This window comes from Penicillium samsonianum (genome assembly GCF_028829775.1).
Source record: "Penicillium samsonianum strain IBT 33392 chromosome Unknown utg000001l_segment0_segment0, whole genome shotgun sequence".
Taxonomy (NCBI): domain Eukaryota; kingdom Fungi; phylum Ascomycota; class Eurotiomycetes; order Eurotiales; family Aspergillaceae; genus Penicillium; species Penicillium samsonianum.
The window spans coordinates 1,922,553-1,949,356 of NW_026643259.1; the positions used below are offsets into that span (position 1 = coordinate 1,922,553).

The 26,804-nt window shown below is 47.6% G+C and overlaps 10 protein-coding genes across 10 annotated transcripts; 4 read left to right on the forward strand and 6 right to left on the reverse strand.

The window, feature by feature from the left end:
• Positions 1-123: 123 nt before the first annotated feature.
• Positions 124-571, reverse strand: N7471_000742 (uncharacterized protein; the record flags this gene model as incomplete). The annotated part of the gene is made up of 2 exons (XM_057273463.1): positions 124-352; positions 522-571. 2 exons carry the CDS (start codon positions 569-571, stop codon positions 124-126), a joined length of 279 nt encoding a protein of 92 aa, XP_057141642.1.
• A 56-nt stretch (positions 572-627) lies between these two features.
• On the reverse strand, positions 628-4,213 carry N7471_000743 (peroxidase/cytochrome P450 family protein; the record flags this gene model as incomplete). The annotated part of the gene is made up of 8 exons (XM_057273464.1): positions 628-954; positions 1,024-1,150; positions 1,206-3,258; positions 3,309-3,383; positions 3,456-3,648; positions 3,698-3,746; positions 3,794-3,909; positions 3,962-4,213. 8 exons carry the CDS (start codon positions 4,211-4,213, stop codon positions 628-630), a joined length of 3,192 nt encoding a protein of 1,063 aa, XP_057141643.1.
• A 1,619-nt stretch (positions 4,214-5,832) lies between these two features.
• N7471_000744 (trans-2-enoyl-CoA reductase (NADPH) TSC13) lies at positions 5,833-6,966 on the forward strand (the record flags this gene model as incomplete). The annotated part of the gene is made up of 3 exons (XM_057273465.1): positions 5,833-5,872; positions 5,959-6,174; positions 6,284-6,966. 3 exons carry the CDS (start codon positions 5,833-5,835, stop codon positions 6,964-6,966), a joined length of 939 nt encoding a protein of 312 aa, XP_057141644.1.
• Positions 6,967-7,408: 442 nt separating this feature from the next.
• On the reverse strand, positions 7,409-8,525 carry N7471_000745 (putative alpha-1,6-mannosyltransferase subunit; the record flags this gene model as incomplete). The annotated part of the gene is made up of 3 exons (XM_057273466.1): positions 7,409-7,639; positions 7,723-8,156; positions 8,234-8,525. The coding sequence occupies 3 exons, from the start codon at positions 8,523-8,525 to the stop codon at positions 7,409-7,411; spliced, it is 957 nt and encodes a 318-aa protein (XP_057141645.1).
• A 1,971-nt stretch (positions 8,526-10,496) lies between these two features.
• N7471_000746 (FAD/NAD(P)-binding domain-containing protein) lies at positions 10,497-11,258 on the forward strand (the record flags this gene model as incomplete). The annotated part of the gene is made up of 1 exon (XM_057273467.1): positions 10,497-11,258. The coding sequence occupies one exon, from the start codon at positions 10,497-10,499 to the stop codon at positions 11,256-11,258; it is 762 nt and encodes a 253-aa protein (XP_057141646.1).
• A 274-nt stretch (positions 11,259-11,532) lies between these two features.
• On the reverse strand, positions 11,533-11,928 carry N7471_000747 (uncharacterized protein; the record flags this gene model as incomplete). The annotated part of the gene is made up of 2 exons (XM_057273468.1): positions 11,533-11,742; positions 11,776-11,928. The coding sequence occupies 2 exons, from the start codon at positions 11,926-11,928 to the stop codon at positions 11,533-11,535; spliced, it is 363 nt and encodes a 120-aa protein (XP_057141647.1).
• A 531-nt stretch (positions 11,929-12,459) lies between these two features.
• Positions 12,460-13,656, reverse strand: N7471_000748 (uncharacterized protein; the record flags this gene model as incomplete). The annotated part of the gene is made up of 1 exon (XM_057273469.1): positions 12,460-13,656. One exon carries the CDS (start codon positions 13,654-13,656, stop codon positions 12,460-12,462), a length of 1,197 nt encoding a protein of 398 aa, XP_057141648.1.
• A 2,831-nt stretch (positions 13,657-16,487) lies between these two features.
• N7471_000749 (DEAD/DEAH box helicase) lies at positions 16,488-21,795 on the forward strand (the record flags this gene model as incomplete). Its single annotated transcript, XM_057273470.1, has 10 exons — positions 16,488-16,508; positions 16,567-16,623; positions 16,675-16,731; positions 16,783-16,839; positions 16,891-16,947; positions 16,999-18,564; positions 18,623-19,495; positions 19,553-19,980; positions 20,036-20,597; positions 20,812-21,795. 10 exons carry the CDS (start codon positions 16,488-16,490, stop codon positions 21,793-21,795), a joined length of 4,662 nt encoding a protein of 1,553 aa, XP_057141649.1.
• A 547-nt stretch (positions 21,796-22,342) lies between these two features.
• N7471_000750 (carbon-nitrogen hydrolase family protein) lies at positions 22,343-23,559 on the reverse strand (the record flags this gene model as incomplete). The annotated part of the gene is made up of 3 exons (XM_057273471.1): positions 22,343-22,602; positions 22,670-22,985; positions 23,083-23,559. The coding sequence occupies 3 exons, from the start codon at positions 23,557-23,559 to the stop codon at positions 22,343-22,345; spliced, it is 1,053 nt and encodes a 350-aa protein (XP_057141650.1).
• Positions 23,560-23,940: 381 nt separating this feature from the next.
• On the forward strand, positions 23,941-26,579 carry N7471_000751 (uncharacterized protein; the record flags this gene model as incomplete). Its single annotated transcript, XM_057273472.1, has 8 exons — positions 23,941-24,021; positions 24,074-24,119; positions 24,172-24,220; positions 24,270-24,894; positions 24,950-25,012; positions 25,067-25,399; positions 25,469-25,918; positions 25,977-26,579. 8 exons carry the CDS (start codon positions 23,941-23,943, stop codon positions 26,577-26,579), a joined length of 2,250 nt encoding a protein of 749 aa, XP_057141651.1.
• Positions 26,580-26,804: the final 225 nt, after the last annotated feature.

Consider the following 26,804-nt stretch of genomic DNA (forward strand, 5'->3'; position numbering starts at 1 on the left):
TGTTTCACTGTCAATAAAAAGCAAGTCAAAGAGATCCTAGATCGAATTTACCATCCAATCGTGAAGGAATCTGAGTAAGAAAGCTCAACTCGAGAGCTGAGAGATGAGATATCAGGAAGTCGGTCAAATAAGGGAAAACGGGTGCAGGTCGTTATCCCTCGAGGTTTGACGTAGAGCTAGTAAGACGGGTATGTCAAAAGGAAAATATGAGGAAGAGGGGGGCTGGTTGATAGAAAAGAAGAGGGAAAGGACGAGCAACGTGAAGAAGAAGCTGGTCTTGCCGGCAGAAGGGCGGAGCGGCGATTCCCCCCACTGGGCCTCAGGCATCGACTGTCTGTCTTTCCACTTCCAACTTTTAGGGACATATATGATGCAACCTTGGAATTGTTCGATTTTATCTTACGTACAGAGAAATACGATGAAACCTACTTGACTACAGTCTCTCAGCCATCTTTGAAAGGAAGTGGGACTTCAGATTAAAAGCCAGTTCCAATTTTATTGCTGCGCGGTGAACCACATACATCTCTGAGAACAACGCATGCACACTATACAAACAACCAGCCTTGAACATTATAGAGGTCTCTCAGACAAAATTCACCTCCATTGAAATTCTCAGATATACAGTCTTTACTCCTTCCTGGCAGGCAGGTCTCCGTCCCATTGGATTTTCATAGTCATGGGGAACGGAGAGAAGCTACTGTGCTCGGCATCCATATACATGGCGATTCCTCCCAGTCCATTAAGCCTCTTCAGGTGGCCTTGGGGTCCAGGGGCGCGGCGAACATTATCCAGTCGCCCAAGAACCTTGAGCATAGTGGAAAGTGCAAGAGGGCACATTTTAACACCCAGGCATTCATGAGGACCGAAGCCGAAGTGAGTGTACAGGCTCATATCACGATCAAGACGGACCTTGTCGGGATCGGGGAACGCAACAGGATCGCGGCCTGCAACAACCTATATTTCGCAGAGTCTGTTAATATCTGAATGCTGAGAGAGAAAAGAAAAGGACGCCAAAGAACTTACCAAGTTGCAAATGATCTCCTGGCCAGCTTTCAAAGTGACCTTCTCACCGTTATCTTCTACCACCGTTGGCTTAGTGACAAATCGTGGCAATGCTACCGAGCATCGGAGTCTTGCTCCTTCCATGAAGCTGTATGTAGTTAGTATGGCCTCTTAAATCCTAATTGGGATATTGAGAAACTTACTATCGCACAAGGAGCTCGTCGGCCTCAGGAGTATCCTCCCTAGACAAGCGCTGGATCTCAACCAGATGCTCCGCCGCTTCTTCAGAGAGGTAGTAGTCGATGCATTGGGAGAAAAGCTGGCCTTGGTTGGCAACTAATGCACCAGCCGTGGGAAGAATGTGCGACCACACAACATCCTTAACCGGCAACTGGCTGTCGAGCAAGCGCTGGATCATGTGGACTCCATATTCACTCAAGATATCATGGCGGTGTAGGCGGTTGACCAGGTTGGAAATGAATCCAGTCTTAGCAACGAGTTCAACGTTGGCTAGCGTCAACTCGCCCAGCTGCTGTGCAACATTACGAGCAGTTTGGCAAAGTTGGAAAGACTTGGACACGTCGACATCGTAGAAAATCGAAGCGAATATCACGGCCAGAATCTGGTACAACTCCTGCTCGCTGAACACGCCTCTTGGGTTTGATTCTGTCTTGAGAGACAGGGAGAAGACGTTGGCGCAGAAGTGGACTTGGGCGAGAACGGCAACATCACGAACGATGTCGACCTGATTGACGCCAGCAACCTTGTATGAGTTTCGCTCGAGGAGTTTCAGAGTAATGTCCTCGTAGAAGGCCTTCACTTCTGATTCCCACTTTTCACGGTGCAGGGCAGCACCGAGCATCTTTCGAGAAGCTGCGTTGGCAGGGAGATCACCCGACAAGGCGAAGTCTCGGCCATAAGGACGGCCGCTATTCTCCATCAAAAATTGGATCTTCTCACCCCACACTACCTTGAACCCTTCTTGGTCTTTCAAGATTTTTGCGCAAGCAGAGTGGGAGTTGATGAAGAGGGGCGGGGCTTTATAAAATGGTCGGTCAAAGCTATAGGTTTTAGCCTTACCAAGGCTGGTCAATATTTTCTTGTTCTCATCAGGCACAACCATCGGGAAGTGTGCGTAAACCGAATCGCCGCGGAAATGATTGGGGAAGGCCTTCAGGACCAGTTTGTAGAAGACCTGACCACCGTCAACAGAGACGTCATTGTTGATCTCATTGAATGCCCAGTTTGTGAGATGCTTCGGTGTGAAGTCGACCGTATAGAAGCGATCACCACGAACTAAGGCAACTGCGTCTGAGAGAATGGCCCTCGAGGTCGTGAAATTGGTGCATAGACCGCTACCTGGGGTCATAGGCTGTTTGGCCTCTTCGACAACGAGGCCAGGGTACAGCTCCACAAGGTCGGGATGGTCATAGAAATGCTTAAGCTGGTTCGCGACGTACGGGTCTGAGTTGATCTCCTCAAAGGTTTGATAAGAAGCCAAACCGAAGTACTGACGGAACTCGTTCAAGGTAGCCAAATTCCAAGAGCGTGCCTGCTTGATGCCGAGAACCTCGATGCCTCTGAAGACATCTGGCACATTCAAAGCACCGAAAGCTCCAGCAGGATCCTCAACACCCTCCTCAAAGATCTTCACCAAATCATTATCGTCGAATTTGCCATCTGCTTGGCGTTGCAATTTGGCGAAAGGACGTTCCTGGGGATCTGCTGGGAGCTTTGATTCCCATTGGCGAAGACCCCCTGTGAATTCCTGCATGCTAAGCTGCTTCGGATCTTGCCCATTAAATAGCTCTTTATACAGATCCTCTGACCATTTTTCGTCCCGAGCCGAGACACAAGAATGCCAACGGTAAACAAGATTGAACTCGGCAGATACTTGGTTTCCGGTAGCCTGGGCAGGTGCCTGGCCAAGCAAGCCATCCTTTATCTCCGCACGGGGATCCAAACTCCACACACTGTCAGTTCGGTTGATGTTGAGAATGGTCCGGACATAGTCCTTCAGAATGATGTTAACATAAAGACCACAAGTAACCAGTCTCGCAGTCTGGAAGAGGTCATTATCCCAGGTGGCATAAGCTTGAGCATTTGACTCATCCGGTTTCGTGAAACGGCCACCTTCATTTATGGCTGCCAATTGGGTGACAACAGAGTTGTGGAAACGGTTGAACATAATGAGAAGGACACCAACGCCCGGGGGAATCCCAAAACCCGCTTGGTGGAGAAGCAGTCGGGTTTCAACTTTCCATCCTTGAATGTTCTGACTGTATCCTGTTCTTTCTGGTTGTTACCATAAAGCGGAGACAAGTCCAGGTACGAGGATGTCAATGATTTTGTTTGGTCCCTGGGATCCGTCTGGAACAGGTCTGAGAACTGTTAGCCTCGGTGATTATGCCATCTCGTATCGCAGAGATCTCAACCAACAGACAATAACCTACCATGGATGATAATAGAGGCAAGATAGAATAGCACGCTAGAAATCTTGTTCGGGTGTTCCTTGAAGTCCTTCCGGGCCAAGAGACTATCAAAAAGAGCCTCTGGCTCCGGAAGAGCAGCAGGCTGCATAGTCTTCGGTCGAACAGACCGTGCATATGGAGTGCTAGCAGCACCAATCTGAGGCCAGAAAATGTTCTAGGGCTGTTTAGCAGAGATTCTCAACCTATAAGGGGACAATTCCTACGTTTCCAGATCCATCAGCCTTCCTGTATGCCGCATCGCGTCCAAGATAGCTGCATCATTAGTCAGTCACTGCCCGGAATTTTCTAAACAGACCAACATCGCTTTGAGGGACTCACGAGACAGGGGGTGCTCCAGATCACCCCATAGTTGGGTGAGGAAGGTATTGGTCAGCTCCTTGCCATTTCGAGATGTCGAAGGCAAGCCAGCAGCAAGCTGTAGAGGAGTTAGAATGAGAACATAGCCAATTCCTCGCAGAAACACAAACCTGAATCACGCGCTCCATGATATAATCTCTGTCATTCACAGCCTCGCCAGTCACCGCACTTTTGGCAACCTCGGCCAAAGTTTTGGCATCTTTCAAGTCAAAATGGAGCAGGTCCTTAGCAAGGCCAGTCACAGTTGGCTCTTGTACATAGCTGCCATCGCCAGTTTGAGTGGGCAAGGGCCGCAAGGCTGCAGTCACAACCTGCTCGATCTGAGCAATTTTGCTGCTGGAATTGGAATCTGTCTCAGACATGGTGAATTGAGACGATATAATACAATAGAATGGTACAGAAAATGTCCGAGTGCGAACTGTGATTAATCTGTTAGCTTCAATGTTATAGATACCAGCGAGGTGATATTTTGCGACTAAAGGTCTTGGGAGACCTTGAGCCAGGGCCGAATGATTCAAGGTAGAAGTTGAACAAGAAAAACAAGAAAAACAATAATGTAGCGATTAGGCGCTTACCGGTATATGTCAAGCACAGTTAAGTAGGGTGAAGTATCGAGGTAATAAGATGGACAGCTTAGGAAGAACTCAAAGTCGCAAGCACGTATATAGGGGAGCAGCAGCAAAAGTGCAACACAACTATCACAGGTAGTTAGGAAAAGAAGAAGTGAATCATCATGCGATCATTTCGGCGGAAATGGGATAGGATATTATTATAAGCCTCCCGTGGGAATCACGGAGTAAGCCGAGGGCCATCAGCCAAGCAAAGCGTACGGCTGAATGCACCTCACATTCTAAAAGTCCAGCCGCTTTTCCATTCGTGGTCATTCTTAGCGCAAGGTGGACCTGGGTGAAAAGAACGCCCCACTGCTGCTATGAGCAATCAGATATCTCTGATTCGCGCGTGCTAAACGAAGTATCCCCGGTCAGTCTAAGTCTTACGGCATTTTTGCCTAGCCACTTATCAGATAGCTGGCGGATAACCCGGAATATGACTGCCTAGCTAAACTACTAGACACGAGCTATATTAGCACATCCAATGGCTCAATTTCGTAGTTTCTTGCAAGAAGATGTGGTCAAAACCGCACACTGTGATTGGAGCAATGACAGCGGCTGAATGGGTTCGAAGATCCACAATGCGCTCAGGCTCTGCAAAATAATGTTTTCTAAGAGAAACCCATAATAATAATAACAATAGCATGTAGAAATCTAAAATGGACTTCTAAGGGTTGTCGCGGTCGAGGCGTTGATTGGCGGTGCTGTTCGGCCAGACTAACCTTGTAAGATGGAGCTGAGACTTACGGAGTAGATGTGGTGATATCATTCGATTCTGATTTGATGTTACCATTGGATATTACAGTAGCTTGTTTTTCTCAGCTCCCACAAAACCCAGCACTGCCTTGCAACCCTCTTTCCCCGCTATAATGCATATTGCGCCTCATTAGCGTCCGGGAACGGGTTCTCAGCTGACAGGGGAGGCTACATATATGAACTTTTGTCCCAGTGAATGATGGCATTCCAGGTAGCCTCCTTAGGAAATACTGCATTGAACAGAATGTGCCATTGGCGGACGGGCCAGTCCAATTGCCAAGATGAAGTGAGTGCGGAAGACAAAAATCATCCAGAGCAACGAGACATAGCCACGGGCTGGATCGCCAAGACGCAAAGATTGTAGCTCCATACGACGTTGTTCTCCGTAAGCTGCCAAGGCAGCCCCAGAGCCTTGGAAGGCATCCCAGGAAAGCTCAAAGATTGGATATTGGATATTTGGCCTCAGGTGTCAACACGTGATGTCAACCGAGGCCCAACTTGTAGATTGTTGGGACGCCACTTTCTTTAGCAAAGTCGCGATTTCAAGTTCTCTTAGTGGCGCCAAATAAGCTCCATCGTTTAAGCATTATATTTGCTTGAGCTAAGTCATAATCATGGCGGCTGATAAAATCACGCTCGTCGTTCAGCCAAGGGGTATGCATACATAGCTCTTGTTCACCCAAAGCTCTCAGCAAGATCACAGAGAGAGTAGCCTAGATGCATCGCTGATCTAAAAGCAGGCAAACCCATCCGGAAGCTCCCCAAGGAAATTGAGATCCCTATCAATGCCTCCAGTGAAGAATTGCACACTGCGCTCTCCGCAGCATCCGGTTGCTCAACCCACCGGATGAGAATCACTAAGGGTAGCGACCACAGCGTGGTCCCCAACTCGATCAACACGACCATCGAGGACACTGGCATGCGAAACTCAAGCGTGATCTACGTCAAGGATCTCGGTGCGTGTCTATACCCCATAACGTGAACAATGCGAATCCAACCCCTAGGATCAGCGCTCTCTTCTCAACGAACCGACAGAAACTAACATATAGTTCTTCCACCCAACAGGACCCCAAATCGCCTGGCGTACCGTCTTTATCATCGAATATCTCGGCCCACTCCTGATCCCCGCGCTCTTTCTCTTCCCCCTCCGCCCCCTACTGTATTTCACCTTCGACAAGCCCCTCCCCACGCCCTCAGACCTCCAACTCCTAGTCTGCGCACTCCTGAGCGTGCACTTCCTGAAGCGCGAGTTCGAGACCATCTTCGTGCACCGTTTCAGCAGCGCCACCATGCCCGCCCGCAACATCGTCAAGAACAGCGCCCACTACTGGGTTCTGGCCGGTTTCAACATCGCCTACTGGGTGTTCCGCCCGGACGCGACTGCCGCCACCAGTACCCCCAACCAGGCTCTTGTGTACGCCGGACTGGCGCTATTTGTCTTCGGTGAGCTGGCGAACTTAAATGCGCACTACATCCTGCGTAACCTCCGCCGCCCTGGTACTACTGAGCGAGGCATTCCGTCTGGATTCGGTTTCAGTGTCGTTACCTGCCCCAACTACTTCTTTGAGATCCTGGCTTGGTTGGGTATTTTCCTTGTCAGTCAGTTGAACTGGAGTGTGCTGTTCTTCGTTATTGTTGGTGGGTTGCAGATGTGGAGCTGGGGTTGGAAGAAGGAGAAACGCTACCGCAAGGAGTTCGGTGACAAGTATAAGAAGAAGCGTGCTGTCATCTTCCCTGGCCTGGCCTAAAAAGTTCTCTCAATGGTCAAGTCCACGCTGGTATTTGGCGATCACATATGCCATGGCAATGGGCTGAGTGATTGAATGAGTGGAGAAGAGGAGGAAAATTATAGCAAGGCATCAGATTGCCTTTGTTGACGGCTTGAAAGAAGTCCCAAGCAGCTTATCGATCAACCCTAGTTGTCATGATAAAAAACGGTATGCGCTAATTACTGATACCATGAGGCGATGTATCATTTTGGTATTGGACATAGGAAAAAATGAATGATTATCGTGTTCCTTTTGCAGCTATGCATGCCAACTGAAAGCAGAAATACGCCATATGTTGAGGTCTCCACGACCAAACGCCAACCAACCCTAGAACATTGTACTCATGAACAGGAGAAAGATCGCAAGCAAAACGCCATTTCCCCCACGTAGAAACAGCGAACTCCTAAATTCAAGCGAGCATTTAATCGCTCTGTGCCTTCTTCTCCCATAGCTTATAGTATGGCTCTAGTTCGAGGGCACAGTCTCGGCCCTCTACATCTTCACATCCATGGAATTGGATCACGAGGTCACCATCCTTGTAGGTACCATCCAAAGAAGCGCCCGGCGAGTCATGGCTATAGGAGCTGAGAATGCGCTGAGGAACCAAGGCGGTTCGAGCAAGGACAGTTGGGTGCCACTGCATGATGTGATCCTAGCAGAATTTCGGTCAGAATCAAGGCTCTCGAAGCTCTATCTATATAAAGATAGATTAATAGAGTAAAAGACTTGTCTTACCAGGCCATGGGTCTCCGCCTTAGCAAAGTTGAAGTTGCGGTAAAGCGGGTCAAACCAGACATCCAGGAAGAAACGGGCAAACTCTCCATTCTTCAAAATGAAGCTCCCGGGGTTCAAATCTTCGCTGTCTTGGGTGAGGATAAGTTCCACGTCCTTTTCCTTCTGGTGCGCGAACGTGTTGATGATACTATCTGGCGGCACAATGGGCACATCCTTCATCATCAAGTCTTCCAGACGGCCCTTCTCCAGAATATGAGACTTGAGGGATTTGGTGGGGTTCATGATCAAAGCATTAGTCGCGAGATGGAAGAAATATGCCGAGCGAGGATGTGTAGCCATGGCATGGCGGGTGGCCGGTGCAACCGCCCAGCTCATTGGGGCATCGCCAACGGCTTCGTCATACTCCGACGCACTTGCGAAGAAGTTGGTGTAGCCTGTTCCCGCGTGAAGGTTAGATCGAGTTCATTGCGAAATAAGCTCTTCCACAGCATTTCATAGAAAAATTTCTTACCATGACGCTTAGCATAATCCTCCCGATTTGCAACGATCTTTTTGAGATAGCTCTCGCTGTACCGTTGACGGTCTAGCAGTGTGACGATTACCACCTCAGAAGTATCCGCGGAAGCAACAACGGACGTGGAGGCTGAGGAGTAGAGGTAGTGGAGGAGATAAAGCAGGGATAATATTGCGAGTGCTAGAACGGCGACCGACTTTAGTTGTTTCCTGCGATAGGATGGCATTCGAGAGGAACGGGATAGAGGTAGAGGATGCGGGCTCCGCCGCGGAGATAACGCGAACTGCATGAAGACGTGTACTTGTCCCTACGTGAGGTTGTACAACAAGGGACAGTGTTTCTGTTTCAATCAAATCATAATAAGAGAGAGGGCAATTTCATAAGTTGAGAATTGAAGAAAGAGGCTTGAAGATCGACGCGGGTGCGAAGATCCCGAGAGATGTGGCGTCCGAATGCGGTCCACCTTCTGGCCGCTTCCATTAGAGATCCCACATCCAGTGGGAATTTATATTTAGGATATTGAAAATAATCAGAGATAAGATACATATATACTAGTTGTTGAATAGCTCCATGCTTTAGTTTTCATTGCACAAGAATTATGAGAAAGAAAAAAAAAAAATGATATTGGCTGATATATTTTATAGATCGGCCCTATTATACGTAAACACCAGGCCGCACGATATGGCTTTCCCTTTCCGTTTTTAAGTGCTCACCTTTTGCCGCTTTTTGCTCACTGACGACAGAAATCTGGCAGTACGACAACGTATGGTAAAATTAAAATATATAGAAATCTCTAACTAACTAAACTGTCAAGGACAGAGTTTTCAATAATGGGAATCCCCAAAGACATGCTTAGTAACGATAATATGCACTTTTGTGGGGGAAGCCAAATGGCGGTCCAACCATTTTTCTGGGTAAAATACCCTATATTTAACCATGTATTCAACACAGTATTCGACACTATCTTCTGTTATAGGGCTGGTCAATTACACCGCAGCTCGGCTATTTGGAGCGGATTTCTTTCCTGCTCCGGCGTAAGGGCCAGAAGTGTCCCACAGGGCGAGGCTAGATCGGCGAGCAATAAATGCTCCTTAGTTTTGAATTGTCAAGAAAACTAGATTTCAGGCTAGCACCTGTTGGCCAGGCAGGTAATTCAGTGATGGAGAGGAGAACGCATTGTATTCTTCAAACAGAGACTAATCCTTGCTAAGGGGAAGTCATGGAGAGGATCTGATTCGTATAGATCTTTCCACTGAATCGTATGTATAAAGATGACGATGCTAATTCTATACATCTTCTATAACTACACTTCTTCTAAGAAGTGTGGTTGTTATACCTCAATAATGATGAAAGAACTCTACATATAAAGGTCCTAAGGTATTAAAGGAGTGGCCTTAGGTTGTAAAGGATCCTATCCATTATAATTATCTCCCCTCCTATATAGGTTATCCTAACCTACTATTTGTAAGTTGTAATTTAGTAATTCCACAATTTTTGAATAGTGAAGTAAGTTCAACTCGGTCGAGATACACCCTTAATCTTTAGGGTATATAAAAGATGGTTTTATATTCTAATAGAGATAAAGAATAGATATTATAAATAGTAATAATAAAGTAAAGATAGATTTTTCTAAAACTGCTAAGATAGATCCTTTATTAAAATCGTATCCTAGAGTCTCTCTAACGAGGTATAAAATAGGTGATCCCGATTCTTAGTGGATTCGTCGGCGTTCTCCCTACGATAGCGAACTACTTGGATAACCTCCCTAAAATCGGGGAAGAACCGGCTATACCGACCTCTCTTTAGTGTCTCGTTTATTTTAAATTTGCACTTAATAGTTATAAAGCTAATCCCGACGATGCCTTTAACCCTATAGTGTGTGCATTTATAAAACCGACTTCGATCCTTTACTAACGTTATAATAATCGGAAGGCAGTCTGTGAACTAGTGTGTATAACCTCGGAATAGCTCTAACCCGTTACTAATTCGAGATATGTTCCTACTAGGATCTTGAGAGATACGGTAGACATGTCGAATATACTTATATGGTCAGAAGTTTTCTTTCTACAGCATGTCGATTGGCCAGAAGAATTAAGAATGGACGTTTCTAAAGCTGGTCATGACCTTGCAAAAGCTTTCGATGCTATGCTCACAGCATACATGGGATTTTTCAATCTAGTGGGATTGAAAAGACTCCAAGGGGTATGTTTCTCCCCATCGGCCAAATTTGACATCATGCAGATCCCGTCATCATTCCACCATGGCTTGGGGTCCGATCCGTGTAATTCTTAAGGCCGTCTTGGCCTTGAAGTTTGCCATCAACGCAATCGGGGTGTTTGTTCAGATCCTAGGCGAGAATTCCGCGGTCCTCTCTCGAGGTCGAAGTCTACTTCCCGCCCCCAGCAAGGACCGCAAACTCCACAACATCATCATCGTCGGCGCGTCTTTCGCAGGCTATAATGCCGCCCGCAGCATCGCCACTACACTACCCACCAACAGTCCGTATCGAGTCATCGTGATCGAGCCCCATTCGCATTTCTACTTCACGTGGGTCATTCCTCGATTCTGTGTTGTAGATGGAGCTCACAAGGCCTTCATCCCGTACGGACCGTACCTGAATGGTGCGCCTGAGGGGAGAGTGCGATGGATGCAAGACCGTGTCGCCGAAGTCGGTCGGACAACTGTACGGCTGGCCAGGGGCAACGAGGTAATCCCGTACGTCTTTCTCGTTATTGCCACAGGCTCGGGGGCGAACGACGGGTTGCCATCGCGTGTGGGCGCCGATGAGAAGCGTGAAGGACTGCAACAGCTGGAAGCTATACGGGCAAGAATCAGGGACTCGAAGAACCTTGTCATCTTCGGTGGGGGTGCTGCAGGCGTCGAGCTAGCGGCCGATGCGAAGCACAAGTATCCCGAGAAGAATGTCACACTCGTGCACTCGCGTGGCGCTGTCATGCATCGCTTTGGTCCTGAGCTCCAGGCTGCTGCAAGCAAGGCGTTGACAAGTCTCGGCGTTGAGTAGATTCTCGGGAACAAAACAACGGGCAACGAGATTAAGAATGGCGCTGTGAGACTGACCTCTGGACGGACAGTGGAATGCGACTTCCTGGTGCGTGTAGCCAACTCTAGAATGCCCTCGACGAAATCATCACTAATCTAAATGACTAGGTCAACTGTTCAGGCTAGAGACCATCCTCGGCACTTCTATCCGATTTGAGTCCGAAAGCTATTTTACCGACGGGACACATAGGTGTCAAATTAAGCTTGCAGATCAGGCACGACAGCTTGTCCAACGTCTACGTCTGTGGCGATGTCGCGGATGCTGGTGTGCGCAGCCCTAATGCACGATCTGCCATGTAATAAGCCACGACGGTAGCAAAGAACATTGTGCAAGCGGCGACGGGCAATACCCCCACAGAGACATACTCGCCGTTCTGGGCGGACAGTGTCATAAAGCTAACATTGGGCCTCGTACGTATTCCAAGGCTTCTCGCCAGCAATGGAGACTAACTGGGAATTAGACTAGATCCGTTTCTTACCTCAGCGACGGAAATGCCGAGCTGCTGTAGCCTGCCAAGGAGAAGGACTTGGCCTTGATGTCGGCGAAGGCATGGAGGCATATGGGTGCCACGCCATTCGAGGACCACGGGGTGCCGCCTGCAATGACAGAACTTGAATGAGGCGGCAGCCATTTCCCTCTAGGATCTGAATTTAAATATGCGGCCGGTATTTAGGGTTCGAGTCATCAAGTGGAAATCCGAGTCACATTCATGACTTGATTTACTTGCTTTCTTAAAAATGAGTTTTCCTGGGCCGGAGCTTTTTCTGGTTTCTTCGGCGCAAGAGTACAGATCGTCTTTGAGCTGGAGATGAAAGGCATATTTGCCGACTTCACAGAGCTAATAAATTTATTGGATATACTAGGTACCTGATCTTTCAATCAATCAGAAGCCAGATATTAAGTCTAAAAAGGATTATTTAGCGAAGTCTTCCTGACTTCCCTATGTATTTGCTTCGTATGCTCAACAATCTTATGTATTAAGCAAAGAATGTTTGGAGTCTTTATACATCAAGCTAAGACATAGCAGCACACGACCGAACAGAAAACAATGGACAAGCACACAACGTAACGAGATGCAACAGACCAGGACACAACTAAAGACACGACACGACTAGGGAGCAAGGACAAAAAGCTGCAGCATTTATTGCTAAGACATGAACCTTCATTCCTTGCTTTCCTGATGGCTGCATTTGGGGCTTGAAGGAGTCGTGGTAGGTATTGCATGCTGGTCTTGATTCTCTTCTTTCAACCGATGTCGGAATATTTCCTCATTCCATCTTGGCAAGTCCTTATTGACTTGACTCATTGTCTTCTGGACCGTGAAGGAAATGGCATTCTGCAAGTACATCGAGGCGCGATTCCAATCCTGATACGACATTGCACCGAAAGCGACAGATTTCACCGAATGCGAGTAGAATATCAGGTTCTGTGTGTTCTTGTTCTGCTCAATCCAGTGACAAAAGATGGTCATCGCCTGTTGCGTTACTGTGGCCGAACAAGCTTTGATAACTCCGTCAAATGATAAGTGCGTAGCTTCTTCACCATTTGCGAGAACCGAAAGCTGTCTCAGGTTGAATAACATATTCGCTGTGTTGTGCCGGTTCTGTGTTTCTGCATCCATGCCTCCACTGTCACCTTTCGCCTCGAGAGCAAAGCATGGGAATATAAGGTCCGGAGTCTTTGAAATAGGCGAAGCAATGTGGTTGAGGTGGTGAAGGGCTGGTTCATAATCCAAGAACTGGCTTCGACGGAGACCAACAGAGATGTCAGGGTACGGAGCTGGGATGCTCTTCGAGTTTTCGTCGAGTGGAAATTGGATAGGCAGTTGACACTGTTTGCTAAATGGTATGTCCATTACAGCCAGTGTTTCTGGGCTTAATATCAACCCAATGTAGTTCATCAAGGGAGGGATAATGCCCCCCTGAATGCTGCCCTCATTTCCGGCACTCCGAATGATCACGTCAAAGGAATCCAGGGTTCTGCTGGGAAGGTCCTCCCAATTTGCTGGACGGTCCTCGAGTTGTGCTACCATCATGTGGTATTCTGTTGGCTTTCCATTGGATTGCTGTACACCTCTGGCAATCAATTCTCGGACATAATCAGGCGACTTGTAATTAACGGTCGTGGAGGTTGGAGTATTTGCTACCGAGGATGGCTTCTGACGTTTACGCCGGGACGTTGGACTGGAAGTTGGGGTTTGGACAGATCTTTTGGCTGGAGGCGTTGAGCTTGGGATGGAATCGGGCATTTCTTCATCAAATCGAGGCGGTGACATGGAAGTGGGCGATGGTATGGGGAAACCAAGATATCTTGCAAGAGACCAGTTGTGCTCACAGAGTGAGAAGTCGTATTCAGACATCTTGGGCCGAGAGTGAGGTGAAGGAAAATGGGTTGAAGAGGAAAGTGAGATATGGAGCAAGTGCGACGGCCTTGGATCCATTGATAGAGTGAGATGAAGGAAAGTATGTACACAGAAGGTGTGCTGAAGGGGAAAGAGGAAGCGAGAAATGATTGAGAATATACCCTTCCCAGGTTCCAAGGTTGAACGCATGGATAAGAACAATAGAAGTCGTTTGCTACTAAGCCTATTTAGGAAATAGGTACACCCCTGGGCACCTGAGAACAATGGAAGTCAGCCACCTGGCACTTGCTACTAAGTCTATTTAGGAAATGGGACACGAACCTATAATGTTGTAGGGTTCGAAACTCGAGGTTTATGGCGAAGTGCCCGAATCTGGCCTGGCAGAAAAAGTACGTTTCTGCCCGTGGGCGCTTGCTACCTGAATTCTGGCCAAGCATACCCTGAGCATGCCCACCTGGGCAGGTGGGCATCTATGGGCAGGTGCCCAGGTGGATACCTACATGTATGCGCATGTAGGTGTTGTACTGTAGGTCCATATGTACATATGTACATATACATCTATAGGTAGGTTCCCTTCTTCCTTCCTTCCTTCCTCCTCCCCCTTCCTTTCCACCTCATCTCCATTACGTTTGAACTAACAAAATGAAGCTAGCCTCTCCAACGTGATTAATAGAATCAACGAATATCCCTATGGCTATCTAGCAACACGCGAGCCATACAGAAAATGCATTATGGGTATGTCAAATAATCAGACTAGTCATTGGCAGTTACTTACACGGACTACAGCTCAACCAAATGTCCCACGGCACGCAGGTCTATTCCCTCTGCCATATCATCGACCACACCAAACATGAGATCGAAGACGTCGAAAAGCCAGGGCTGTGGATAACTTGACCATGTCTGACCAATCTCTTATCTCTCATCCATGGAATTGCTGGTCACTTCCTTGCAGATCAGTTACCCAAAGGCATGCGGAGGGTCATGGGCTGATACTATGGCAACATGGAGAAGCCCCCTCAGAGCGACAGTTGCCTTAGCAAGCAAAATACTATAGTTCAGGTTCCATCAGTTGTCTTCAGTACTCCATAGGTAAAATGAAGCTTTACACCATACAGATTCATGCATAACCACTTCTTAGGTGGTTTAACATAGAGCCCTTTAGATATAAAGTTCTGTAAATCATCCTGGGCGAGTAAGAAAAGTCCTTTTCGTTATTTTGGAGATCGAATAGTGTGTGGTATAGCAAGTCGAAGCCTCTAACATCGTATATCAATCCTCTACACTAGAGGTTGTAGCGGAGATCAAACGTCCATTTGATATCTCGATCAGGGAACTTCCATTGAATAATTTGTAGCAATTCTTTATATTGCTAAGCTAGTAAGGAATTCTTGAAAAATCCTAGTTCATCCTCAATGATTAGCATTTCATTTTCCTAATTTAGGGATCTAGCCTACTAGAGCAAAACTAATGTCCTCAGCTGACTGTAGTCTGATGGTACTTTTGCTTTCTTTTATACGTAAGTCACTATCACACTGTATCGGCGCCTCGACATTTCAATTCGGCATATATTATGTTAATTCAAGCTTTATATTGTTGATTGTTGTTGATTCCTTAGGAAAAAGTAACTATAAATATTGGCTTCTTTCCATATATGAATAGGTTAGACAATGCTACCTCTCATAGTACTTTTCACGGTACTTTTCACTTTGACAGAGTCCTATACATGCTAAATAGTCTCAGCTGTACTATTTCCAAAAGAATATCCAGTTGTTTTTGGGATAAGAATTGTGTGGAATTATCGTATGTTTAACATACTATGTTCCTAAGGTTTTATTAGGGGCAAACGGCGCGTCAATGTCGGGCTTTTCAGGTTCTACATATCCTAATTGCCCTTTTGCCCTTTCTTAGTCCTGAATATAGCCTGTCTCTACTTCTGACATTTCCATTTGTCCATGGGTATAGGCTAGACTGACTGCTTCCTTCTGCCTTATTTTGCCCTCCATTTCCATCATCCAAAATCAATCAATTCCCCCTGCTTTTTCCCTTCCATCCAACCCTCACACCCTACGAAAGCCGCATCTCTCATTTCGGAGATCAGCAGTAGTTCTCCAGGTAAGCCACCTTCCTTTAACTCATCTTCTCTTATCTCCTCATCAGATTCCTGCCTTGTGAGCACTGTATCTCTCACTTCCGAAGATCAACAGCAGTCCTCCAGGTGAACCTCACATCTTTTGTCTCATCTTCCCTTATCTTCTCGTCAGATTCCTGCCTTGTGAGCACTGTATCTCTCACTTCTGAAGATAACAGCAGTCCTCCAGGTTAAGCCCCCTTCTTTTGTCTCATCTTTCCTTATCTTGTCGTCAGATTCCTGCCTTGTGAGCACTGTATCTCTCACTTCTGAAGATCAACAGCAGTCCTCCAGGTGAACCTCACATCTTTTGTCTCATCTTCCCATATATTTCTCTCCATATACGGCTTTGTGATCTCAAATATCTCACATCAGAAAAAGCCTAGCATCCCCATGCTCCTTGCTTTACTCTGGTCTTTTCCTCTCCATTCATCATCTCAGCCTTCACAACGACCCATCTCTAACTTTCGATCAATTACAACAGTTTCGCCGCCTGGTAACAGCCTGGCTTTGCAATATTTTTTTTTGCCTTCTGCAATCTACGAAGGGGTATGTGCTCCATGATATGTTCAAATGCCTCAACACTGACAGTTCATTTCCTTCGCAGCAGGATTCAACCCAATTTTCGTTTACGACACATACGCATTCTCGGTTTCAAATTTGCGATCAATTCATTTCGTTCCTGTTTCCAGCCACTATTATGGCTGGCTCGACCCCAAAAGTAGGATTACTCTCGGCTCGTGTCGTTATATCGGATCACCACTAACACTTTTGAACAGACATCTGCCTCAAAAGCAGGCAAGGCTAAGCGTCCAGCCGATTCGACCCCAAGCTCAGTGAGATCCCGAAAGTACCATTGAAGCACGGCCTGGGCTAACCATAATCAGGGCACTCCAGATAGCAAAGGCAAGGCTAAGCGTCCAGCCGATTCGACCCCAAGCTCAGTGAGATCCCGAAAGTACCATTGAAGCACGGCCTGGGCTAACCATAATCAGGGCACTCCAGATAGCAAAGGCAAGGCTAAGCGTCCAGCCGATTCGACCCCAAGCTCAGTGAGATCCCGAAAGTACCATTGAAGCACGGCCTGGGCTAACCATAATCAGGGCACTCCCGATAGCAAAGGCAAGGCTAAGCGTCCAGCCGATTCGACCCCAAGATCAGTGAGATCCCGAAAGTACCATTGAAGCACGGCCTGGGCTAACCAAAATCAGGGCACTCCCGGCAAACGCCAACGTACTTCTCTGACTCGGCAACACAAGATCGTCGATGCTCTCCCCGTCGACCTCAGCAGCCGTGGCAAATGGTTGAAGACAGAGGGCCGGGAAACCATGCTCGCTGGATACATCGGTTTTACCAAGGTTGAAGATCTGCGACGGCTTATAATTTCATGGCCAATTCTTTCGATTTGGTCCTTTTTTGACGAAAATGCCAAGGGAATGAGCAAAATGGGTCCCTTTCAATGCGCCAATGATGAGTGGACAGAACTCCAAAAAATTACATCCACAGAATCAGATGTCCTCGCCATTCGCCCAGGCGCAAGCGCCGACTACGCAAAGAGGCAAAAGTACAGGCGTGTTGCTTGGTCTTGCATTCGACTGATGACCCAGATCAAGACTTACAAGGAAAACTCTGATGACCAAAACAAGGCCGAGAACGAAAAATTTCAGGTGTCTTTCGCTCAAGAAAACGATGTCACATTCCCTGACTCAGGTTCTCAACTCGTCTTCCCGAAACCCACGCTTGGTCCCCTGACAGATAAACAGGAGACTAGGCTGGAGGTCATTAACCGCTGCTGGGAGCTATTGCGATATCTTTCTTTCATCAAGACAGCAGGCCACCTATGGAAACGTGTTGAGACCATAGAGGCAATTCGAAAAGCCCCTTCGGTCGACGAGACAAACCTGCCCCCATGGATGCAACCTCCGAAGGAGCAGGTGACATGTGATCTAGGCCAGACAGATCAGACAGACCAAACTCGTCAACCAATTGAGGTCACCGTTGTATGGTGCTGGAAAAAGGAGTTTGTGGGCAAGGATAAGCTCGATCGTGCACTTGAGGCCGCCAACAAAAAAGGATTGAATGTTCCTACCCCGAAGCGCAAGATGCCTCAAGATCCTCGCGGATTCACATCAATTGGAATGTTCCGGGATGCGATTCGCGCCATGTTCAATTGTCGAGCGCTGGGTCTCAACATTATGACTCTGACATTGAACTACCACAGTGGAGCTGAGGACGAATTTTTATTCCATGATCTGATGATAGAAGAATGGGAGGACATCCAAAGTACCTTTTCGGATGCCACCAACTCTCTCTTTCGAATCTCTGTTATCCTTAGGGCTTGCAAATTCAAGACCGAGAAAATCTACGAGTGCGGCATGATGTCTGATGCTACCGAAAAGGCCATGCTGGCTTCCCCACCGGAAAGTCTGGTCGATGAAGATGGCAATAAGGAACCAGCTAGCAGTCATCCGCTTGACAATGCTGTCACCACGATACTCTCAAGCTCATCTCAAAAGGACAAGACCCTCGCACCCAAAAAGTTTGACTCTCCCGAAGAGCAGCTACGCTGGTACAGTGGGTACAACGTCAACACCATCGCAGGGTGTCAGGAGTGGCAGGCAAAGTTAGTCCTCAAGGTACAAGCAGGTTTCGAGGTGGTCGAACCTGAACCGATGGTGATCCCAGATTCTCTCAATGCCACTCATGAAGAAGCGACCGTGGTAGACGAGGCACAGCAAAAGGCTCACCGAGATAGCGAGGACTACATCAAGCATTCGGTAAGACCGCCGTATGGGCCAAAGTACTTTATGGATATGCTAATGATCTTCATTTTAGGCCGACAAAGACTATTATACCCTGCAGTCTGCCTTCTCTGGAACGCAGAATCGAAGTGGCCCCTATCTTGATCTTTGCCTCGATTTACTTATCTGTGAGCGACAAGACGATGGGCTTTATTCTTCATTGCTGTTAGAACACCACACCAAACGTCGGTTTTACGGATACCAAATCACTGGTGCCATTGGATTGCTCCTGAAACTGCTTGGTTCGATTGATATCAACAAGCTGTTTAAGAATTGCCGCAACGTCAAGTGGAATCGACAGCAACGGACGCGCGCGATTTCGGCTGCAAAGGCCCTTCGGGAGGTTCAGATTTTTGGCGCATTTTTAGCAGACGGCACTGGCTTTGGTAAAACAATACAATGCTTGCTCGCGGCTCTGTTGTATTCGATCCTGGTGACCACAAACAAGCCGATGCTCCTCATTGTGCCCGCACCGTTGGTGGGCCAGTGGCTCGATGAAATCAGGAGCGATTGGGAATACCTCTTCCCAATTCTGTCTTACAACGATCCTACGCTGAATGCAAAAATGCTAGGCCGCAGATTAACGTCACACCAGATGAAACGTTTGCGATTCCCACAGGAGTTGTCCTTTGCTCTTGATCAAAACGACCCTAAGGCCCGTACTGTGATCATTGTTACGTCCTACGAAACTCATATGAAACGCACCTCATACTTGTCCACAAAGGGCAAAGCTCCTTTCATTAGCACGTACTGGAAGACTGATCACAATGACAAGTTCGGCCTCCTCATTGCTGACGAGGCACATCGCGCAAAAAACAAACAAACTGCGACTGCGTCAATCCTTAAACTACAAAGGTTTGAGGCCCTGATCTTCGCAACAGCCACGCCAATGTTCAATTCTATCCGTGTAAGTACTCCATTATGAAAGGAAAGGGCAATGGAAGCATTTCACTAACAGCTATAGGATTTGATTGGCCTGATTGACCTAATTGGCGTCCGCGGCCGGCGATCTCTAGAAAGAAATTGCAAGGCATCTGCCAGCAAAGAGAGAGAACGCGCAAGTTTAGACACAAAAACCTCGAGACAGAAAAGGGCGGCATTCGAAGCCCTAGAACCCACGTCAGATTTGCGACTTATGCTTCTCAATACCAATACCCTAAACGCGATTCTACACTCTGGTGAAAAACTGGCCCATGAACTGGCCAACTACTTCGGCCTTGTGCTGGACCTAGTGGCAATTCAGCGGTCGCAGGGGTCGTCAATCCGCCTGTCTGATGGAACATCGTTACCATTGAAGGACATGTTCAAGCCAATCCATTTCCGTACAGCATCGGTGGAGCTGTCAGTAGAGGAACGCATGCTTTACCAAGCCTTCCATGGGACTGCAGCAAAGTACGTTTAATCCACACCTGCCAACCCCTTATAGTCACTAACATGAGTCTTGTAGGGACTACGTCAGAGAGACAGGGGTGGAACAAAAAGCTAAGCCGGGCCAACGCGTCAAGTCAAAGTTTATATCATCAGCACGGCCTCTCCGCAAGCTTGCGATAGCTAATATGTCGACCCGCCTCGCAAATCTGAACTCCAAGCACGAGTTCACTGACTCAGACACCCTCATCCCGACTCTTCGACGGTGGCGTGATGCGGGAATACCTGCCGAATGGGCCTGGGGTGCAACAAGGGAAGACTTTGACCCTCCTGTCAAAACGGCGTTCGACTTTATCAAATCCCTTGTCCAAGGCTCGCCACGCCTGCGCGTAATATTTCAACAACTTGCCGACCAGAAGGTCATGCGACCGTTGGACAAAAAGCGTTATGGCCACCACCAAAAGGTATTGATCGTGGATTCAGTACCTATCAACGCGTGGTACATAGAAAAGGTTCTCCGTGCTGCCCTCGTCGATGCCAAAACTTTGCACTCCTCCCTCGACCAGCATGAACGGGATGTGCTTGTCAAACAATTTAATGATCCAAAAAGTGATTTGAAAGTTCTCATCACCACATACGATGTCGGTTCCGTCGGCCTGAATCTGCATAAAGCGTGCAACTGTGTTATCCTCACTGCGCCGGGCAGAAGCTAGAGCCAAGAAGCTCAGGCAGCGGGACGCGCGCTTAGAGTATGTCAAATGTCCTTTTTATCCACACCCTCCATGGCCCTCGATCCTCAGCTCTACAGAATCTTCCAAATCCATATTGATATTGCGGTATACTAACGTTATATAGATCACATCAGAATTCCCTCTGCTGGTTATTCGTGTGTCCACGCCAAACACACACGATCAGTTCAGGAATGCAAAACAAGCCGACAAAGCTTGTTTGCAGCTCGCTGTGAACGCACACGATCCGGACTTCAGATCGATGATGTTGAAGGAGTTGATTGCTATCCAGCCCGAGGTTGATGAATGCCACGCCTCCGATGAGGGAAAGCGACTCGCCGACAGTAAGAAGCAGAATGATGAGCGTCTTGACCAAGGTCTGGCTGAGTTCCTCCGGCAATGTGAAGAAGACCGTTTCAAGCGCCAGGGGGCACGATCTGAGACTCCCAATGCTGAAACAGGGGATGAAAGCGCCTCGTTTGGTAAGCGTGACAGAAAAGGACAACAGCATTACACTATTCAAGACCCGTCTGATGAGGATAACGACGGTTCTCCTCCCCCTGAAGATGACTCAAATGACAAAGACTACGCCGGCGAGACCACTGATGAAGCGGATGAAGAGGACGAACTCGAGAGGGCAGAATTGTATGACAGGGATTTCTCATCAGACAGATCCTCGGATGCATCAAACGCCTCGGAGCCAGAGAGTGGCGGCGATGAAGAACCTGCAGCACCAGGGAAGGACACTGCGAACGCTCGTGATATCGAAGCTTGGAACAAGGCCAAAACCTGGGAGGCATTTGTGGACAGTACTCAACCGACCGATGCCGATCGCCATCGTTTGGCACTCCTCACATTACCCGCTCAGAAAACGTGGACTATGAAAGATCTGGACAATCCTCAGTTTTACATGATCGCACTTCGCCTTGTGTACAACAGAATGCGTGGGGTGAAAACTCTGCACCTCGGAACAAGCATCCACATAAACTACGACGAAATGAGCGAGGAACAAAAGGAGCGCATCGGTCTAATTATCGGACCTGAACCAAGTGAGGATTCCAAGGGGAAGATGCGGGAGAGAATCGGGCAGCCTTTGCTGACGGAGGAGTAATTTGGAAAAAAAAAAAAAAGGATTTCGAAACCGATTATGGAAATGGGGAGGCAAAAAAACTTGTCTTTATCGAAGATGGAAAGTTCTCGCTGTAATTATGGAAAATACATCATATAACAGGAAGTAGAAGTCAGTGGGTGAGCACTGTCATTCGAATCCTTTTGATATTTCCATAATTTTTTCTTAACCTACCTACATATATCTGAAAACAAAACACCTCATGCCACACTCCTTTGGCACTTATTACTTTTATTTCTCTCAAGCATTGATGTTTAGAATAAAAATCCACGCTACAAGAATTGTCGGTAGGTTATGCCGCCTTGCCATGTATTCTTTTTAGTATTTTTTTTAAAAATATTTTCTGGAGTATTTTTAGAAGTCTTCTCAGATAAAATTTCAGATGTATTTTTGCACAGATATTTGGTCTATGAAATAGTATATGTCCTAGAGAGATTACCTATACCCTTGTTGACTCTTATATCCATATCCGAATGGATTCTTAGTCTTCTGAGTGTTACTACAACTGCAATGCTTTTGCACTTGCTCCCTAGAACGGAGGAGGGTTCAAGTCCAACCCGTCAACCGTCAACCGGAATGCATCTCTTGAATAGCTTCCCGCAACATCCATATCAAGCCGACCACGCTCACAATCCTCCAAGTCAATGTCAGAAATCACAAGTCCACTTCCAATGCTGGAGCCATCAGCCGCATCATCAGTGGAGACTTCCCAAATAGGTTCAGCCACAACTTCACCTAAGGGGCCGACGATGCAGGAGCCACCACGCGAGATATAGCGGTCTGGAGCTTCTAAGAGATGATGAGTCAGTTTGAACAACCAGGTAAAACAAACCGAGGGTGATCATATACCACGTACCTTCTGTAGTTTTATTCTGCTCAGTGATCCAGGATGGTAGTTCATTGTAGCGCACGCACTGGTTGCAAGAGAGCACGAAAGTGCGGCCTTCGCCACCAATAGTGCGCATAAGAGGCAACCAAGTGTCACGGCTGTCAGCTGTGGGTGCGAGGTAGATGTTCACATTCTGCGAATAAAGACTTTGACGAAGCAAAGGCATGAAGCTTTCCCAGCAGATAGCGGCGGCAATAGTAAGCTTAACTCCATTGAGCTCCGTAGTGACGGCTTTTAGGGTAGAGGGAGAGCCCTGAGCCCATACAAGACGTTCCGAGCCAGTCTTTTTCAACAATTTCAGGTCAGCATTAGTTTATACGTAGGTATCTTTCAAATTGACTACAGTGGACAGCAGAAATAATAAATGACCATGTACTTACTGGCATGACCTTTCTTCTTTTCCCCAGAATACCCCGCAATGGATCGACATACAGCGCGGAGCAGTACAAGCTTCCCCCGGCCTTTTCAATCAAGCCAGTTGCAATAAAGACACCGGTCTCGCGGGACACCCGCTCGAGGAACTCTCTTGTCCCATCACCACGGTGCTCTCGACCTTGAGCCACCGGAAGCTTGCGCTCCACCCAGTCATCTCCCGCTCCAGCAGGCGTATCGCCCAGGTCAACGGCAGCATGGAAGTACTCAAGAAATTGATCCCGGCCATGGGGGGCACGCGCGCCAAAAGCAGTTCCAAAGTCACAAGTACGAGGATACCCGCCTAGATAAGCTTCTGGGAAGAGCAGAAGATGTACACCCTTTGAAGCTGCATGCTGGGTGGTTTTCTTGAGAGCAGCGAGGGTCAACTCAAGTGTAGACAGAGTGCGGGCTTGCGCCACGGCAACGGTGATTTTCTGAGGCATTATAGTGTAGTCTTCTTTGCTGTCGGGAATATTTCAAAAGCGAAGGTTGAAACGAGTTGAATTAAATTGTTACCCCTCTCAGCACTTAAAGTACACAATTCCGACTCTTTTCGGAGGCTGTAATGTCCGACGGACTTTGATATGCCGATGAGTTTGCACAGCAATTTCACCAATAGTTTGAACTTGGCCTTGAATATAATTGGTCTGCTATCTCTATAAATGAACTGTACTGAAGCTAAAGACAAAATAACGAAGGTTTTCAGTCTTCCAGTCTTCATCCTTTTGGTAAATCCTTAGTCACGTGGATCGATGGAGTTCAAAACGGAACCGTCATCGGACATCTCAGTCCGATCCCAGTGAGCCACCAAATGCCGAGTCCGAATGGAAAGAAACAAAGTCGAACCATCTAGAAAAAGGCAGAAAGCATTGGCTTGTCGACGGTGTCGATCACGGAAGCAAAAGGTGAGTGTACTCGATTACAGCCTTGAATCGCAGAAAAACTAACCAGAGCTAGTGCACAGGAAGCAGACCGTGTGATAATTGCACAGCAGCGAATAAGGGTAAGTATATAATGGCATAGACACCATGACAATCATGTCTGATTGTATATAGAATGCCTCTCAAGTGAGCCGGTGAGCCGAAAGGCTCGTGTCAGTACTGAGTAGGTCGAGTCAACCATGGCACAAGTAACCTGCTAACGGCCTTTATAGATACACCCGAGCTCTCGAAGAAAGAATTGTAGACCTCGAGTCTCAAATTCCAGATGGGACACCAGAGAATCTCTCTGTCAGCCGGCAAGCATCTACGCAGGAATCTCCACATCAAAGAGGCAATGAGACGGACCATGTTTCTCACACTTCTCTTGCGTCGAGGCCACCATACCCTCGTAGTATGCCTCAAGCCAGGGCCTCGTCAGATTCTGTGCCTCTGCGGGATTCGGCCCCCTGCCCATCATTAGCCTTACCATTCCCCCATGCAGTGGAAGGCTTGCCAGATCCTCATGGCCAATGTGGACATTCCAGCCTGTTGATTGGCATACTAGCTACTCTCACAAGATCCAATTCCTCCGGGTTCCCCCAAACACAACCTGAAAGTCCAAATGCCCACATTCCCTCTCAGTTCACAGATCAGGTATTACAAGCAGATCGTATCCCGCGGCTTTCAAATGAGGCATCTGATCGCTTGGTTCAAATATATTTGGAACGAGTTAACCCACGATATCCCTTTCTCCATCTCGCCACTTTTCTCGGCTGGTATGAATCGTGGAAGGCTCATTCACAGGTGGATAAGGCTAGACATCAGCAGTCTCTATGGAAGGCCTATTTTGTAACCATGGTATGAATCAAATATTCGTTATCTCGAATTTATATTAAACTTGAATACCTTTTAGGTGCATGCTGTTGCCCTACTTCTCACACCTCGAGTCTCGGTCGATGACATTGCTACTTCTCAAGTAAGGGCATATGAAATACTACATCTACGACCAAAGGGAAAGCTAACAGCCTAGTCTTTGTATAACACTGCCATGCAATATCTTGCCCACGTTTTCGCGCAACCCGATTCTGTTCTACATGCCCAGGCATATCTCCTTCTGACTCTGCACGCACTTCATTCTCCATCATCGCAGATGATTGTCACCATTGTCTCTGCAATGATGAGATATTGTGTCATGGCGCAACTTCACTTAGCTGAGAGTGAGCCGCAGGTGCCGAATCCAGCGTTTTCCTTGGAGGTCCAAACCCGCCGTCGAGTGTTCTGGTCTGCTTATGCTTTGGATCGATTTATCAGTTGGATTTACCACATCCCCAACAATATCATTGATGAACAAATTAGCGTGGAGGTAAGTCGTTTCTCAATAACCTGACATCAGGATCACAGGAAAGGACATGGGAGATACTAACAATGATAGCTTTTTTCAAACGTCGGAGACGCCGACCTTCACCACGAAGGATCAGAGGATGGCCGCATTCAAATAGAAACACCATCGCAGAAAACACATGTCTCACCGGCCCTTCACCTATTCAGATGCAGACGTATACAATCCCGGATCATCAGCACCATGATGCGGTCTGATTTCAAAGAAATCGATGCCTCAACGACATGGCGAGAACACATGCTGGGCGAATTAGATTCCTGGAGGTCTCAATTACGGCTATTGAGCGATGTTGCCTCCAAAAGCTACACGAGCGATCGATGGGTCGGCATGGCTTACAACTACACGATCCTTCTATTGCACCAGCCAACCAAAGCAAATGTCTGTAATGGCTTTGGGGACCGATCAGTCCCAGCCTGTGTTCAGATTGCTATGACATTTAGGACATTCCAAAAAGACCGACAGACAGCACAACTATGGCCTGGGGTATGTGCTCTTGACCCTCTATTCATTTCCACATCAACTGACCAGGTCCGGTAAACAGCTCCTGAGCCAAGTCGCTGTAGGTATCACCCTTCTATACTGCTTCTGGGCAACTCCACCTCAACATCAAACCATCGCCTACCGGTCACGAGAAGTCCCAGAAGCATTACGCGCCTGCTCAACTGCACTGGCCATCCTCGCTGAGCGATGGGTTCAAGCTGAACCTTTGCGCGATGTCTTCGATGTTCTAGCCAAAGAAGTTCCACTCTACGGAACGGCAGAGGAAGACCCGTCACTGAGGCGCATCTCGGCGGAGTCTGCTTCCTACATCCAGTCCCAGATGCCTTTGCTCACGTCGATCATCATGCACCGGGGTGTCCTGCGCATGATACGCGAGATGACTACGGAGGATTTCCCTAGGAGTCTAAATGAGGAATTCCACCACCAAATGCCGGCACCGCATGACCAAACTATGCTTGGGAACTTGGGGAGTCACATGTGCTCCGAAGAGTGTCCGTTCTTCCGTGATCCAACTCATCCTGGATCGATGGCTGGCATGAATACCCAGGCTTTTTCTCCACCTGAGAACCGGATTAGCAGTGCTTATGGCATTGACGATGAGACGCTCATGTTTCCACTCCTCTTTGGCTCGGCGGAATTTTGATTTCGGTAGAGTGCTATATTCTCTTCATACATACAGGAATAGTAGGCCGCTTATGCGGCCTTGTCATGTCTTTCTGGTAGTCTTTTTAGATGTCTTTTTAGTATGTAGATATTTTCGCCCTTATTGGTATTGTAGCTAGAATATAGGCGGTAAAAAAAAGGCTTAAAACGTGCAAACCGACTTTTCCATGTATAACTCTTGACTTGTTATAGACTTGGCGTAAAA